Raw genomic sequence first — 16,241 nt, 5'->3', positions numbered from 1 at the left:
TCACCAGCAGCAAGAGCGACATCATTGATGTATACAGAGAAGAGAGTCGGTCCAAGAATTGAACCCTGTGGCACCCCCATAGAGACTGCCAGAGGTCCGGACAACAGACCCTCCGATTTGACACACTGAACTCGATCAGAGAAGTAGTTGGTGAACCAGGCGAGGCAGTCATTAGAGAAACCAAGGCTGTCGAGTCTGCCGATGAGGATGTGGTGATTGACAGAGTCAAAAGCCTTGGCCAGGTCAATGAATATGGCTGCACAGTACTGTTTCCTATCGATAGCGGTTAAGATATCGTTTATGACCATGAGCGTGGCTGAGGTGCACCCATGACCAGCTCTGAAACCAGATTGCATAGCGGAGAAGGTATGGTGGGATTCGAGATGGTCGGTTATCTGTTTGTTGACTTGGCTTTCGAAGACCTTAGAAAGGCAGGGTAGGATAGATATAGGTCTGTAGCAGTTTGGGTCTAGAGTGTCTCCCCCTTTGAAGAGGGGGATAACCGCAGCTGCTTTCCAATCTTTGGGAATCTCAGACGACACGAAAGAGAGGTTGAAAAGGCTGGTAATAGGGGTGGCAACAATTTCAGCAGATAGTTTTAGAAAGAAAGGGTCCAGATTATCTAGCCCGGCTGATTTGTAAGGGTCCAGATTTTGCAGCTCTTTCAGAACATCAGCTGACTGTATTTGGGAGAAAGAGAAATGGGGAAGGCTTGGGCGAGTAGCAGAGGGGAGGGCAGTGCTGTTGACCGGGGTAGTGGTAGCCAGGTGGAAAGCATGGCCAGCCGTAGAAAAATGCTTATTGAAATTCTCAATTATAGTGGATTTGTCGGTGGTGACAGTATTTCCTATCTTCACTGAAGTTGGAAGCTGGGAGGAGGTGTTCTTATTCTCCATGGACTTTACAGTGTCCCAGAACTTTTTTGAGTTTGTGTTGCAGGAAGCAAATTTCTGCTTGAAAAAGCTAGCCTTGGCTTTTCTAACTGCCTGTGTATACTGGTTTCTAGCTTCCCTGAAAAGTTGCATATCACGGGGGCTGTTCGATGCTAATGCAGAACGCCATAGGATGTTTTTCTGTTGGTTAAGGGCAGTCAGGTCAAGAGAAAACCAAGGGCTATATCTGTTCCTGGTTCTAAATTTCTTGAATGGGGCATGCTTATTCAAGATGGTGAGGAAGGCATTTAAAAAAAATATCCAGGCATCCTCTACTGACGGGATGAGATCAATATCCTTCCAGGATACCTCGGCCAGGTCGATTAGAAAGGCCTGCTCGCTGAAGTGTTTCAGGGAGCGTTTGACAGTGATGAGTGGAGGTCGTTTGATCGCTGACCCATTACGGATACAGGCAATGAGGCAGTGATCGCTGAGATCTTGGTTGAAAACAGCAGAGGTGTATTTGGAGGGCAAGTTGGTTAGGATGATGTCTATGAGGGTACCCGTGTTTACGGAATTGGGGTGATACCTGGTAGGTTCATTGATAATTTGTGTGAGATTGAGGGCATCAAGCTTAGATTGTAGGATGGCTGGGGTGTTAAGCATGTTCCAATTTAGTCGCCTAGCAGCACAAGCTCTGAAGATAGATGGGGGGCAATCAGTTCACATATGGTGTCCAGAGCACAGCTGGGGGCAGAGGGTGGTCTATAGCAGGCGGCAACAGTGAGAGACTTGTTTTTAGAGAGGTGGATTTTTAAAAGTAGGAGTTCAAATTGTTTCGGAACAGACCTGGATAGTAAAACAGAACTCTGCAGGCAATCCTTGCAGTAGATTGCAACACCGCCCCCTTTGGCCGTTCTATCTTGTCTGAAAATCTTGTAGTTAGGGATGAAAATGTCCGAATTTTTGGTGGTCTTCCTAAGCCAGGATTCAGACACGGCTAAAACATCTGGGTTGGCAGAGTGTGCTAAAGCAGTGAACAAAACAAACTTAGGGAGGAGGCTTCTAATGTTAACATGCATGAAACCAAGGCTATTACGGTTACAGAAGTCATCAAAAGAGAGCGCCTGGGGAATAGGAGTGGAGCTAGGTACTGCAGGGCCTGGATTCACCTCTACATCACCAGAGGAACAGAGGAGGAGTAGGATAAGGGTACGGCTAAAAGCTATGAGAATTGGTTGTTTAGAACGTCTAGAACAGAGAGTAAAAGGAAGTTTCTGGGGGCGATAAAATAGCTTCAAGGAATAATGTACAGACAAAGGTATGGTAGGATGTCAATACAGTGGAGGTAAACCTAGGTAATGAGTGATGATGAGAGAGATATTGTCTCTAGAAACATCATTGAAACCAGGTGATGTCATCGCATATGTGGGTGGTGGAGCTGAGAGGTTGGATATATAGTGAGCAGGGCTAGAGGCTCTACAGTGAAATAAGCCAATAAACACTAACCAGAACAGCAATGGACAAGGCATATTTACATTAAGGAGAGGCATGCTTAATCGAGTGATCATAAGGGTCCAGTGAGTAGAGGTTGGTTGGGGTCACGGCGATCCAGACAGCTGGCCGGGTAGCTGGCTATCGGTAGCAAGATAACATAGGATGGAGGTCTGTTTTTTTAATTTTTATTATTATTATTTTTATTTTTTTTGTCACCTCGTTCGTTTCCGTCGGTAGATTAGTGGGGTTCCGTGTGGTAGAGGGGATCGGTCCAATTGGCAAAATAGATATAGTTACCCAAGAAAAAAGAAAAAAAATTGTTCCCGGTATATTTATTTAGATAGCAGCCGATAAGACAGCTAATAATTAGCAGATGGGTATTCAGAAACGTCGCAATGGAAAAGCCTGTTGAAACCACCTCGGACAATTACGTCGGCAGACCAGTCGTGATGGATCGGCGGGGCTCCGTGTCGGCAATAAAGGGTCCAGTCCAATTGGCAAAAGAGGTATTGTAGCCCAAGAATTCGCTGGTAGACCTCTTCGGCTAGCCGGCAGATGGGCCTAGCTCGAGGCTAGCTCAAGGCTAACTGGTGCTTGTTTCGGGACAGAGGTATTAGCCAGTAGTAGCCACTTGGTTGCAGCTAGCTAGCGACGATGATCCGGTGTAATTGTCCAGAGCTTGCGTCAGGAATCCGGTGATGTGGTAGAGAAAAAGCAGTCCTATATTCTCTGGGTTGATATCGCGCCTGCAGACTGGCAGGTATTGGCCCGAGCTGAAGCTGGCTGGTGTCCGAGTTAAGGGTGAAGACCGCAGCAGTGGCTAACTGACTACTAGCTAGTAGCTAGTTATCTGGCTAGCTTCTGATTGGGCTTACGGTTCTAAAGTATAAAAAAATAGCAGATCCGTACAACATTGGGTGAGGCGGGTTGCGGGAATGTATATTCAGTTCCAAGATGGAAAGTGAAAATGTATACAAAAAATACGAGGACTATTTACGCGGGACAAGACGGGACAAGACAAACACACGTCCGACTGCTACGCCATCTTGGAATCAAAAAATGTTACACCAGGAATGTACAATCCCTCCATCAGTGCTCAGACTATCCGCAATAGGCTGAGAGAGGCTGGACTGAGGACTTGTAGGCCTGTTGTAAGGCAGGTCCTCACCAGACATCACCGGCAACGACGTCGCCCATGGGCACAAACCCACCGTCGCTGGACCAGACAGGATAGGCAAAAAGTGCTCTTCACTGACGAGTCGTGATTTTGTCTCACCAGGGGTGATGGTCAGATTCGTGTTTATTGTCAAAGGAATGAGCGTTACACCGAGGCCTGTACTCTGGAGCGGGATCGATTTGGAGGTGGAGGGTCTGTCAAGGTCTGGGGCGGTGTGTCACAGCATCATCGGACTGAGCTTGTTGTCATTGCAGGCAATCTCAACGCTGTGCGTTACAGGGAAAACATCCACCTCCCTCACGTGGTACCCTTCTTGCAGGCTCATCCTGACATGACCCTCCAGCATGACAATGCCAGAAGCCATACTGCTCGTTCTGTGCAAGATTTCCTGCAAGACAGGAATGTCAGTGTTCTGCCATGGCCAGCAAAGAGTCCGGATCTCAATCCCATTGAGCACGGCTGGGGCCAGTTGGATCGGAGGGTGAGGGCTAGTGTAACAGGGTTGGTTATGTTTCCACTTGCCTCTAAAGAAATGTGTATTTGATGTTCAAGCATTCTTATTGGTTAGTTCAATTCTGATGACAATAAGGGGTGTTGTGATTGGCCCCACTTGCAGATAGGGGGAGATCGCGAACGTCAGGTCTTCCCAGTATGAAAATGTGATGCAAGGGGTAGGTCACGTTCTGAATACTGTTTTCTATTTTCTATTTTACAATGTGTACAAGTTTGCTGTACGTTACTGATTTTATACATGTGTGGGCATATGGTACCTGTTAGGGATTGAGGGGCTTTCTGGGATGTGCTTTGGCATATGATTGCTGTAAATAATTGTGTTAGCTAGCATACACCGATGTCATGGTCACATAAGCCACGGCTAACACAGTTGTCTTCATGCTACAGATTTTGTCATCGACAGCTATCAACACTGTTAAGCCCTGCACAACTAACGTGCTGTTTCCCATTTAACAACAGGTATTTATACATGTTATATTTTGTATTGTATTTTTGTATTTTGTTCGCCGAGTATGAAAATGTGACGCAAGGGATTTTGTCATCGACAGCCATCAACACTGTTAAGCCCTGCACAACTAACGTGCTGTTTCCCATTTAACAACAGCAGAAATAAATGATGCTCAACTGGGACCACTGGCCGAAGTTATTTATTATTATAAAACACAACGCATGGAGAGTACACTATACATCTGTTACACTAGGGCCATTCCCCCCAGAAATGTCCAGAAATGTCCGGGAACTTGCAGGTGCCTTGGTGGAAGAGTGGGGTAACATCTCACATCAAGAACTGGCAAATCTGGTGCAGTCCATGAGGAGGAGATGCACTGCAATACTTAATGCAGGTGTTGGCCACACCAGATACTGACTGTTACTTTTGATTTTGACCTCACCCCCCATTTGTTCAGGGACACATTATTCAATTTCTGTTAGTCACATGTCTGTGGAACTTGTTCAATTTATATCTCAGTTGTTGAATCTTGTTATGTTCATACAAATATTTACACATGTTAAGTTTGCTGAAAATAAACGCAGTGAGAGGACGTTTCTTTTTTTTTTTGCTGAGTTTATGTGCACCAAGTCATTGCTCAATCGATCTGCTGTGTGTGCATCTTGCTAGCTGTTACTCAAATGGCGAGGGACTGAAGCTCATTGCCTAGAACTCAAATTGCTAGGGGGCTGGCTCACGTGTAGGAAAATGTAGGGGAAATGGCGGAGCACAGCTTCCAAAAAAAGAGTCGCTTTCAAACTAGGATTTTGTGGCTAATTGTGTTAAAACAGTAATTCTGCATGTATGAACTACACATTAACACATCCATCCCAAAGCGGGAGTTTAAAAAATACTAAGTAGTCACCGAAATTCCGGAGCATGTAGTTAAGCAAGTTAGCTAACTATATTATTAGCAATGTTGGCTAACTTATCAAACTAAAATCTTACTGATATAAGAATTGTTTCAACTTCAAAAACACTTGAACACAATCATGTCGGATGTCTGACTTCTCAGTTTCCCATTTCGAACAAGCACGCAACGTCATCTATTGATTATTTCCCCACTAGTAATTAAGAGTTGGAAGGCCTTTTAAGTGGATTTTTCCCTGTCATGTGTTAAATACCACCTTCCCCACTTGGTTATGAACACAGCATTCATTAGCTGAACATTAGCTACAGACATTCATAATTCATGACATCCTAGATTTTCTTTGGCTCAAAAGATACAGATTTGATCATGTCCTTATGATTGGATAACTTTAAGGTTTGGCTCCTTCATATTTTAAAAGTAAAGACAATCACGACTTATTATTGTAACATTACAGGGAACGAATAATATGATTGTTTATCGTGGCTTCAATTCCCAGCATTCTAATTAAGGACCAGTCAGCTGATATTGATGATGTCATTCAAAACAAGACAGTTAACTTTTGTCCTCTCAGGGCTTTGAAAAGGACGTTCCACAAGAGGTAATTTAATTACAGATATGGCATGTGTAGCTAGTCATATTATAATCGACAGCAATATTGTCCGAATAAGCTTCAAAGCATAGTTTACCAAAGGGTCAAATGCCAACGTAAATAGATTCGGTCAGCTAACGTTAGTTAGCATACCAGGCACTAGTGTAGGCAGTGAGTGTTACGATGGTTTAGCTAAACTAGCTATTAGATATGAAAATGACCTTGTAACGTTATATAGCTAAATAGATTTCGCTATATCCAGTAAGCATTTTTTGTTGGTGTTTCCAAATGTTTATAATTGCTTATTTTCAGAGTAACCTAACGATGTCGATTGTGAAAAGTGGCTTCCTCCATCGGCAGAGTGAGTGGAGCTGTAGCTAACATTAGCTGTACACTGTCACTAGTGCAGTACACAAGTCTGTCACAAACCTGGAGTGTAATCATTACTCCAAACGTTTTGTAACGAAAACTGGCGTTTCTATTGGACATATTCATGTAGGTTCCTCCCTGTTTTCTGAACATGTTCAATAGAACTGCTAGTTTTCGTTGCAGAAATGTTTTCTTCCTGACACTTCACAGAATTTCGTCATGTAGTTTTCCATACCACCGTGGGCTCATTGCTCTTTGGGGCTTAGAACTGTGTTTGCACAAGTGCTAAGAGTATTTAAATATAATTAAATGATACAGGCACTATTCTGCGGCGGTGGAAGAGGAACTGGTTTGATCTGTGGTCTGATGGGCGGCTGGTTTTCTATGATGACCAGCACCGGCGAGATATGGAGGATGAGATCCACATGAGAGTGGACTGCATTAACATTCGCAGTGCAACTGCATGTCAAGGTACTTGACTACCTACATCTGCTATACTTTTCTATCCAATCCTCTCAACTCGCAATAGGACCCCCCCCCCCCCCCTGCAAACTTAAGATGAATGCTCTAACTGTAAGTCACCCTGCATAAGAGCGTCTACTTAATGACTCAAATATATCCACACCAACCCATCAACCAACCGTTACATCCACCTTTTCACTGTCCACAGATCTAAACCCTCCAGAGGGCAGAAGTCGAGATGCCCTGCTCCAGATAGTCTGCAGAGATGGACGGGTTATCAGCATTTGTGGAGACAGTGCAGATGATGCACTGTAAGACATCTCTTCCATTGTAATCAATATGACTGAATAAACTGAATAGTTGTGTGTGTATATAGGTTAGCCTGCTGAAAACTCAAGTTTATTCTTGTTTTCCCATTGTTGTTTCAGGGCATGGACCATGGCTCTCCAGGATGCCAGAATCAGCTCTGTGAGTTTCTGCTGGTCTGCAAAGACCCTCTGCCTGCATATCCTAGTCTACTTATGGACAGTATTAAAGCTCAGGTCTTAATATACAGTATCAGTCAAGTTTGGACAGACCTACTCATTCCAGGGTTTTTCTTTATTTTTACTATTTTCTACGTTGTAGAATAGTAGCGAAGACATCAACTATGAAGTAACACATGGAATAATGTAGTAACCAAAAAAGTGTTAACTTCTTGTGGCTGCAGGGGCAGTATTGAGTAGCTTGGATGAAAGGTGCCCAGAGTAAACGGCCTACTCCTCAGTCATAGTTGCTAATATATGCATATTATTATTAGTATTGGATAGAAAACACTCTGAAGTTTCTAAAATTGTTTGAATTATGTCTGTGAGCATAACAGAACTCATATGGCAGGCAAAAACCTGAGAAAAAATCCAAACAGGAAGTGGAAATTATTAGGCTGGTCGATTTTCAACCAAGATCCCATTGAAATCACAGCGAGATATGAATGAGTTTTCACTTCCTACGGCTTCCACTAGATGTCAACAGTCTGTAGAAGGAAGAGGAATAGTCAAGTCTGCCATGACCTGACCATGCTTTCACCATGCGCGTTCACATAAGAGGGAGCTCTGTTCCATCGCTCATCTGAAGTCAATGTAATTCTCCGGTTGGAACGTTATTCAAGATTTATGTTAACAACATTCTAAAGATTGTTTCAATACATCGTTTGAAATGTTTCTACAGACTGTTACTGAACTTTTGGACATTTCGTCAGCTTTTAGGGAACGCGCTTCGTGACTTTGGAATTGTTTACCAAACGTGCTAACAAAAGTATCTAATTGGACATAAATAACGGACAATATCGAACAAATCAAGCATTTATTATGGACCTGGGATTCCTGGGAGTGCATTCTGATGAAGATCATCAAAGGTAAGGAAACATTTATCATGTAATTTCTGATTTCTGTTGACTCCAACATGGCAGCTAATTTGACTATTGTTCTGAGCGCCGTCTCAGATTATTGCATGGTTTGCTTTTTCCGTAAAGTTTTTTTGAAATCTGACAGAGGTTGCATTAAGGAGAGGTATATCTATAATTCCATGTGTATAACTTGTATTATCATCTACATTTATGATGAGTATTTCTGTTGAAATGTTGTGGTTATGCAAAATTACTGGATGTTTTTGGAACTAGTGAATGTAATGCGCCAATGTAAACTCAGATTTTTTTATATAAATATGAACTTTATCAAACAGAACATACATGTATTGTGTAACATGAAGTCCTATGAGTGTCATCTGATGAAGATCATCAAAGGTTAGTGATTGATTTTATCTCTTTATGCTTTTTTTTTTTTGCTCCTATCTTTGGCTGGAAAAATGGCTGTGCTTAATGTGGTTTGGTGTGACCTAACATAATCGTTTGTGGTGCTTTCGCTGAAAAGCATATTTGAAATCGGACGCTTTGGTGGGATTAACAACATGATTACCTTTAAAATGGTATAAGACACATGTATGTCTGAGGAATTTTAATTATGAGATTTCTGTTTTTTTAATTTGGCGCCCTGCACTTTCACTGGCTGTTGTCATATCGATCCCGTTACCGGGATTGCAGCCCTAAGAAGTTTTAAACCAATCAAAATATATTTGATAATCTTCAAAGTAGCCGCCCTTTGCCTTGACAGGTTTTCAAACTCTTGGCATTCTCTCAACCAGCTTCATGAGGTTGTCACCTGGAATGTGTTTCAATTAACAGGTGTGCCTTGTTAAAAGTTAATTTGTGGAATTTCTTTCCTTAATGCGCTTGAGCCAATCAGTTGTTGTGACAGGGTAGGGGTGGTATACAGAAGATTGCCCTATTTGGTAAAAGACCAAGTCCATATTATGGCAAGAACAGCTCAAATAAGCAAAGAGAATCGACAGTCCATCATTACTTGTAACACATGAAAGTCAGTCAATCAGGAACATTTCAAGAACTTTGAAGTTTCTTCAAGTGCAGTCACAAAAACCATCAAGCGCTATGATGAAACTGGCTCTCACGAGGACCGCCCCAGGAAAGGAAGATCCATAGTTACCTCTGCTGCAGAGCATAATTTCATTAGTTAACTGCACCTCAGATTGAAGCCCAAATAAATGCTTCACAGAGGTCAAGTAACAGACACATCTCATCATCAACTGTTCATAGGAGACTGCGTGAATCAGGCCTTCATGGTCGAATTGCTGCAAAGAAACCCCTACTAAAGTACACAAATAAGAAGAGTGCTCAGCATATGTGGGAACTCCTTAAAGACTGTTGGAAAAGCATTCCAGGTGAAGCTGGTTGAGAGAATGTCAAGAGTGCAAAGCTCTTTGAAGAATCTCAAATATAAAACGTATTTTGATTCAACACTTTTTTTGGTTACTAAATCAAATCAAATTGTATTAGTCACATGCGCCGACTACAACAGGTGTAGACCTTGGTGAAATGCTTACTTACAAGCCCCTAACCAACAACGCAGTTTAATAATATATTTAATTACAGATAAGAACAAGCAAAAACTACATGATTCCATGTGTGTTATTTCATAGTTTTGATGTTTTCACTATTATTCTACAATGTAAAAATAAAGAAAAACCCTTGAATGAGTAGGTGTGTCCAAACTTTTGACTGGTGGTCCCGTGTGGCTCAGTTGGTAGAGCATGGCGCTTGCAACGCCAGGGTTGTGGGTTCATTCCCCACGGGGGGACCAGGATGAATATGTATGAACTTTCCAAATTGTAAGTCGCTCTGGATAAGAGCGTCAGCTAAATGACTTAAATGTAAATGTAAATGTACTGTATATATATTCCTCTGGTCTAAAAAGATTGGGGACACTGCCCTGTGTATGGTGCCGTCTTTCGGATGGGACGTTAAACGGGTGTCCTGACTCTCTGAGGTCATTAAAGATCCCATGGCACTTATCGTAAGAGTAGGGGTGTTAACCCCGGTGTCCTGGCTAAATTCCCAATCTGACCCTCAAACCATCATGGTCACCTAAAAGTCCCCAGTTTACAATTGACTCATTCATCCCCCTCCTCTCCCCTGTAACTATTCCCCAGGTCGTTGCTGCAAATGAGAATGTGTTCTCAGTCAACTTACCTGGTAAAATAACGGTAAAATAAAATAAATAAAAATAAAAATAAATAAAAATATATATCCAACTGCAATTATAAACTAACATATAGCTTATTATTCACAAGAAACTGGGATGTGAACACAATGCATAGGAGAGTAATATTGTGATACTAACAGTGATGTGAAATATAGGGAACGGTGTTAAGAGACAAGCAGTTTGTCCCCAGACCCAACACACACAGCACTGTCATGTCAAATGTGTAAATAATCTATAGAATGTGCGTGTAGTCTACATTTCATACTAACTAAGCACTATTATTTATTTGCTCTCGACTGTCATATCAAAGTTAATTGTTTTTCAAACACCATGGCTGCGTTTACACAGGCAGCCCAATTCTGATATTTATTTTTGAGTAGGTGTGTAAACATTTGACTGGTACTGTGTGTATGTGTATATCTCTATATTTTTAGGTGGTCGCACCTCCTCAGATTGGCTTTGCGCAGCAAATTGTTGCTTCTGCCCCTCCTCCATATTCTGAATATGGTCCTCCACCTCCGGTACGTATGTGAGCCTGCTGCCTAGACTTTACGTTTGTATATATGCTTTGAGCAGTCTAGTGCCTTCAGAAAGTATTAATACCGCTTTACTTACTCCATATTTTGTTGTGTTGCAGCCTGAATTCAATCTACACGCAATACCCCTTAATGACAGTGAACAGTTGGTTTTTAGACATTTTTGCACATTTATTGAAAATAAAATACAGATATCTCATAAATCAAATCAAAATCAAATCAAATTTTATTAGTCACATACACATGGTTAGCAGATGTTAATGCGAGTGTAGCGAAATGCTTGTGCTTCTAGTTCCGACAATGCAGTAATAACAACAAGTAATCTAATCTAACAATTCCGCAACTACTACCTTATACACGCAAGTGTAAAGGGATAAAGAATATGTACATAAAGATATATGAATGAGTGGTGGTACATACGGCATAGGCAAGGTGCAGTAGATGGTATAGAGTACGGTATTCACACCCAAGTCAATACTTTGTAGAAGCACCTTTGGCAGCGATTATAGCCATGAGTCTTTCTGGGTAAGTCTGAGGTTTCCACACCTGGATTGTGCAACATTTGCCCATTTATTCTTTAAAAATTATTCAAGCTCTACCAAATTGGTTGCTAGACAACCATTTTCAGGTCTTGCCATAGATTTTCTAGTAGATTTAAGTCAAACTGTAACACGGCCACTCAGGAACATTGACTGCCTTCTTTGTAAGCAAGTCCGGTGAAGATTTGGCTGTGTGTTTTAGGGTATTGTCTTGCTGAAAGGTGAATTCATCTCCCAGTGTCTGGTAGAAGGCAGACTGAACCAGATTTTTCTCCAGGATTTTGCTTGTGCTTAGCTCTATTTCTTTTTTTTATTTAAAAAAAAACACCCCAGTCCTTAACAATTACATGCATACCCATAACATGATGCAGCCAACACTATGCTTGAAAATATAGAGTGATACTCAGTGTTGTATTGGATTTGCCCAAAACATAACACGTTGTATTCAGGACTAATAGTTCATTGCTTTGCCACATTTCTTTTTTGCAGTATTACTTTAGTTAGTGCCTTGTTGCAAACATGATGCATGTTTTTGAGTATTTTTTATTCTGTGCAGGCTTCCTTTTCACTCTTGTCAGTTAGGTTAGTATTGTGGAGTAACTATAATGTTGTTGATCCATCTTCAGTTTTCTCCAATCACAGCCATTAAACTATAACTGTTTTTTAAAATCACCATTGGCCTCATGGTGAAATCCTGAGCGCGTTCTTCTTCTCCGGCAACTAAGTTAGGAAGGACGCCTGTATCTTTGTTGTGACTGGGTGTATTGAGACAACATCCAAAGTGTAATTAATAACTTCACTATCAAAGGGTTATTCAATGTCTGCCTTTAAAAAAAAAATGTTACTTGTATTTTTTTTTTATAGCCCATCTACCAATATAGGTGCCCTTCTTTGAGACATTGGAAAACGTCCCTGGTCTTTGTGGTTGAATCTGTTTGAAATTCACTGCTCAACTGAAGGACCTTACAATTATCTGTATGTGTTGGGTACAGAGATGAGGTAGTCATTCAAAAATCATGTTAAACACTGTTGCACACAGTGAGTCCATGCAACTTATTATGTGACTTGTTAAGCAAATTGCCATAACAAAGGGGTTGAATACTTATTGTCTTGAGACATTTCAGCTTTTCACATGTTTTTCATTTATTAAAAAAAAAAAAAACATAATTCCACTTTGACATTATGGGGTATTGTGTGTTGGCCTGTGACAACAAATCTACATGTAATCAATTTTACCTTCAAGCTGTAACACAACCAAATATGGAAAAAAGTAAAGGGGTGTGAAAGCTTTCTGAAGGCACTGTAACATGGTGTTTATGCTATATATTGTGGTTTTGGATAAATGTATATGGCTTGCATCAGTTCTCTAGATACCAGGGCAGTAGTGGTAGTCTCCCCAATAGTGACACAAGTGATTTCTGCCTTTCCAACAGGTTTATGTTCCAGACGCTTATGGAGGGTATGCCCCAGCTCCTCCTGTCCATGGCACACAGATAATTTACTCAGCTGATGGGCAGCCCTATGCTGTTGCATACCCCTATCAATACCAAGGTACGTACAGGGTGAATTCACACTTTTTTCGTTTGCATGCTCCCGAAGGAATGTCAAAGTTACGTTGATAATCACATTTAATTAAATGTTCTTTTAATGGATGTAATCTTTCAGTTACTATTTTGCAATATAGCTTTTTTCCACCATTCTAACTGCAGTTAATGTTTCCCACCATGATTTGTAGGAGCATATCCTATGAGGAATCCCCAAGGGATGAATCAGGTTATTGTTCACGAGCGTCAACGTGACGATGGAGGAGACGTGGCTCTCAGCATGCTTGCTGGAGCTGCGACTGGATTGGCTCTTGGCTCTCTCTTCTCTGTCTTCTAGTGTCTTCATAGGAAGCGCTTACAACGATACCCACCCCCAACTGACACACACCGTTCCCACATGTTGGTAGCACTGCAACTTCATCTCTGTAGCCATGTGACAGAGATGGAGGAGTTAAATGTATGTGATGGTTGGGCTTTGTTCACCTATGACGCATGATTGTGATGTGCCAGTAAATTACTCCATTTGTGTCCTTACCAAAACTTTTGATGTATTAATGCTCTAGCACTTTCTATTAGGCACAGTAGCTATTATGCAGCTTGCCTCTTCTTTTGTTTGTACTGTCTGTCCTTTTGTTTGAAACACGAATGTACTTTTGAATAAACGCAAATGATAATTGGATATTCTAACGCACAGTTGAAGGAAAGGTTTTGAGAGAGATATTAAATATCTTTTCAGGTCTAGCAAATTTCAAGTGTTCTGATGTCCCATGTAGAAGAGTGGTCAATAAGAATGTGGAAAAGAGTGTTGTGGCACCTGCCTGAGCGCGTAGGCTACATTTCTTTGTTCCTTTGAAGGTTGAGCATCCTGATTCTTCACCTAAAACCTGTCTTACATCCAATGTGCTTTTGTGAGGGTTTTCCACTTTATCTTTGTAATTTTACTCACCTTCATATGTTTCTTGGTTGTCATTCCTTTAACATGGTAGGATATTAGATATAATTTAAGGGGAAGTGAACATGGGATTTGTTTTCTTCTTTACTACAGTCCTTATTGTTTTGTTTTCCTATTACTCCATTGTCAGCGTTAAACCATGTATTTTATTTTATCTCACGTTTGAATGGACTTTCAGGAGATGCATGTGTTTGTTAGGGTATGCACAAGCGTCATCAGTTTCATCTTAAGTTTAATCGCTGCTACAACAGAGAACTGAAAGATACTCCTTGACATTTTAATTGTTTTGAATTTACTCACACTCCCAAAATGATTTTTTAAATATTTAACTTTTTCCTGTTACTGATATTAATGGCATATTTGACTGATTACATTGTGCTCTTTGGTTAAGTGGATAAGTTACTAGTTAAATAATTGAGTGGCCTCATTGTTTTTTTATCACTGAACACATAGAGACTGGTTTCTCACCTATTAACCTTTTTATATTCAATTTCAAAGTCTTACATTTCATTCAAAGTTATGCCACATTGTATAGACATTTGGAATACTAGGTTGTTTTCTCTTTTGACATGAAAGTTGTATACAGTAATTTATGATATAGGATATTTATTTGATATCAAATGAAGTAAAAATCATTATACCTTACATTTCAAATGGGAAACATGCTTTGTTATGCAGAATTAATGCATTGTTTATTGCTCTTCAGTGATGTATGACATTTTAACCATAATGTATTAAATTATCATTAAATTCACGTTTGAAACTATATGTAAATCCTAGCAACTTCTGAGTTCCACCTTGGCTCAAGGGAAGCCGCTTGATGTCACATGGGCTGCGTTTACACAGACAGCCCAATTCTGATCTCTTTTCCAGTAATTGGTCTTTTGACTGGTCATTTGACCAATCACATCAGATCTTTTCCATATCTGATTGGTCAAAATACCAATTACTGAAAATAAATATCAGAATTGGGCTGCCTGTGTAAACGCAGCCATGGTGTTTTCGAAAAACAATTAACTTTGATATGACAGTCGAGAGCAAATAAATAATAGTGCTTAGTTAGTATGAAATGTAGACTACACGCACATTCTATAGATTATTTACACATTTGACATGACAGTGCTGTGTGTGTTGGGTCTGGGGACAAACTGCTTGTCTCTTAACACCGTTCCCTATATTTCACATCACTGTTAGTATCACAATATTACTCTCCTATGCATTGTGTTTACATCCCAGTTTCTTGTGAATGATAAGCTGTATGTCAGTTTATAATTGCAGTTGGATATATATACAGTACCAGTCAAAAGTTTGGACACACCTACTCATTCAAGGGTTATTCCTTATTTTTACTATTTTCTACATTGTAGAATAATAGCGAAGACATCAACACTGAAATAACACATATGGAATCATCTAGTAACCAAAAAAGTGTTAAACAAATCAAAATATATTTGATATTCTTCAAAGTAGCCACCCTTTGCCTTGATGACAGGTTTGCACGCTTGGCATTCTCTCAACCAGCTTCATGAGGTAGTCACCTGGAATGCGTTTCAATTAACAGGTGTGCCTTGTTAAATGTTAATTTGTGGAATTTCTTTCCTTCTTAATGCATTTGAGCCAATCGGTTGTGTTGTGACAAGGTTGGGGTGGTATATAGAATACAGCCCTATTTGGCAAAAGACCAACTCCATATTATGGAAAGAACAGCTCAAATAAGCAAAGAGAAACCACAGTCCATTATTACTTTAAGACATGAAGGTCAGTCAATCCAGAAAATTTCAAGAACTTTGAAAGTTTCTTCAAGTGCAGTCACAAAAACCATCAAGTGCTATGATGAAACTGGCTCTCACGAGGACCACCACCACAGGAAAGGAAAACCCAGAGTTACCTCTGCTGCAGAGGATAAGTTCATTAGAGTTAACTGCACCTCAGATTGTAGCCAAAATAAATGCTTCACAGAGGTCAAGTAACAGACACATCTCAACATCAACTGTTCAGACGAGACTGCGTGAATCAGGCCTTCATGGTCGAATTGCTGCAAAGAAACCAATGCTAAAGTACACAAATAAGAAGAGATTTGCTTGGGCCAAGAAACACGAGCAATGGACATTTGACCAGTGGAAATCTGTCCTTTGGTCTGATAAGTCCAAATTTGAGATTTTTGGTTCCAACCACCGTGTCTTTGTGAAACACAGTAAGTGAACGAATGATCTCCGCATGTGTGGTTCCCACTGTGAAGC

At 40.7% G+C, this 16,241-nt stretch overlaps 1 protein-coding gene across 2 annotated transcripts; it reads left to right on the top strand.

Annotated features, from left to right (window-relative positions):
• Nucleotides 1-5,484: 5,484 nt before the first annotated feature.
• On the top strand, nt 5,485-14,767 carry plekhb2 (pleckstrin homology domain containing, family B (evectins) member 2). Of its 2 annotated transcripts, XM_055922668.1 has the most exons (8): nt 5,488-6,015; nt 6,319-6,367; nt 6,694-6,846; nt 7,046-7,148; nt 7,266-7,305; nt 10,865-10,951; nt 12,939-13,056; nt 13,241-14,767. In XM_055922668.1, the coding sequence occupies exons 2-8, from the start codon at nt 6,331-6,333 to the stop codon at nt 13,384-13,386; spliced, it is 684 nt and encodes a 227-aa protein (XP_055778643.1). In that variant the 5' UTR covers nt 5,488-6,015; nt 6,319-6,330; the 3' UTR covers nt 13,387-14,767. The 2 variants fall into 2 exon arrangements, with proteins under 2 accessions (XP_055778644.1, XP_055778643.1); XM_055922669.1 differs by lacking the exon at nt 6,319-6,367 and having other exon boundaries at nt 5,485-6,015.
• The last annotated feature ends 1,474 nt before the right edge of the window (nt 14,768-16,241 follow it).

Source organism: Salvelinus fontinalis, chromosome 5, assembly GCF_029448725.1.
Source record: "Salvelinus fontinalis isolate EN_2023a chromosome 5, ASM2944872v1, whole genome shotgun sequence".
Classification (NCBI taxonomy): Eukaryota; Metazoa; Chordata; class Actinopteri; order Salmoniformes; family Salmonidae; genus Salvelinus; species Salvelinus fontinalis.
This window is presented reverse-complemented; position numbering and strand designations above follow the sequence as displayed.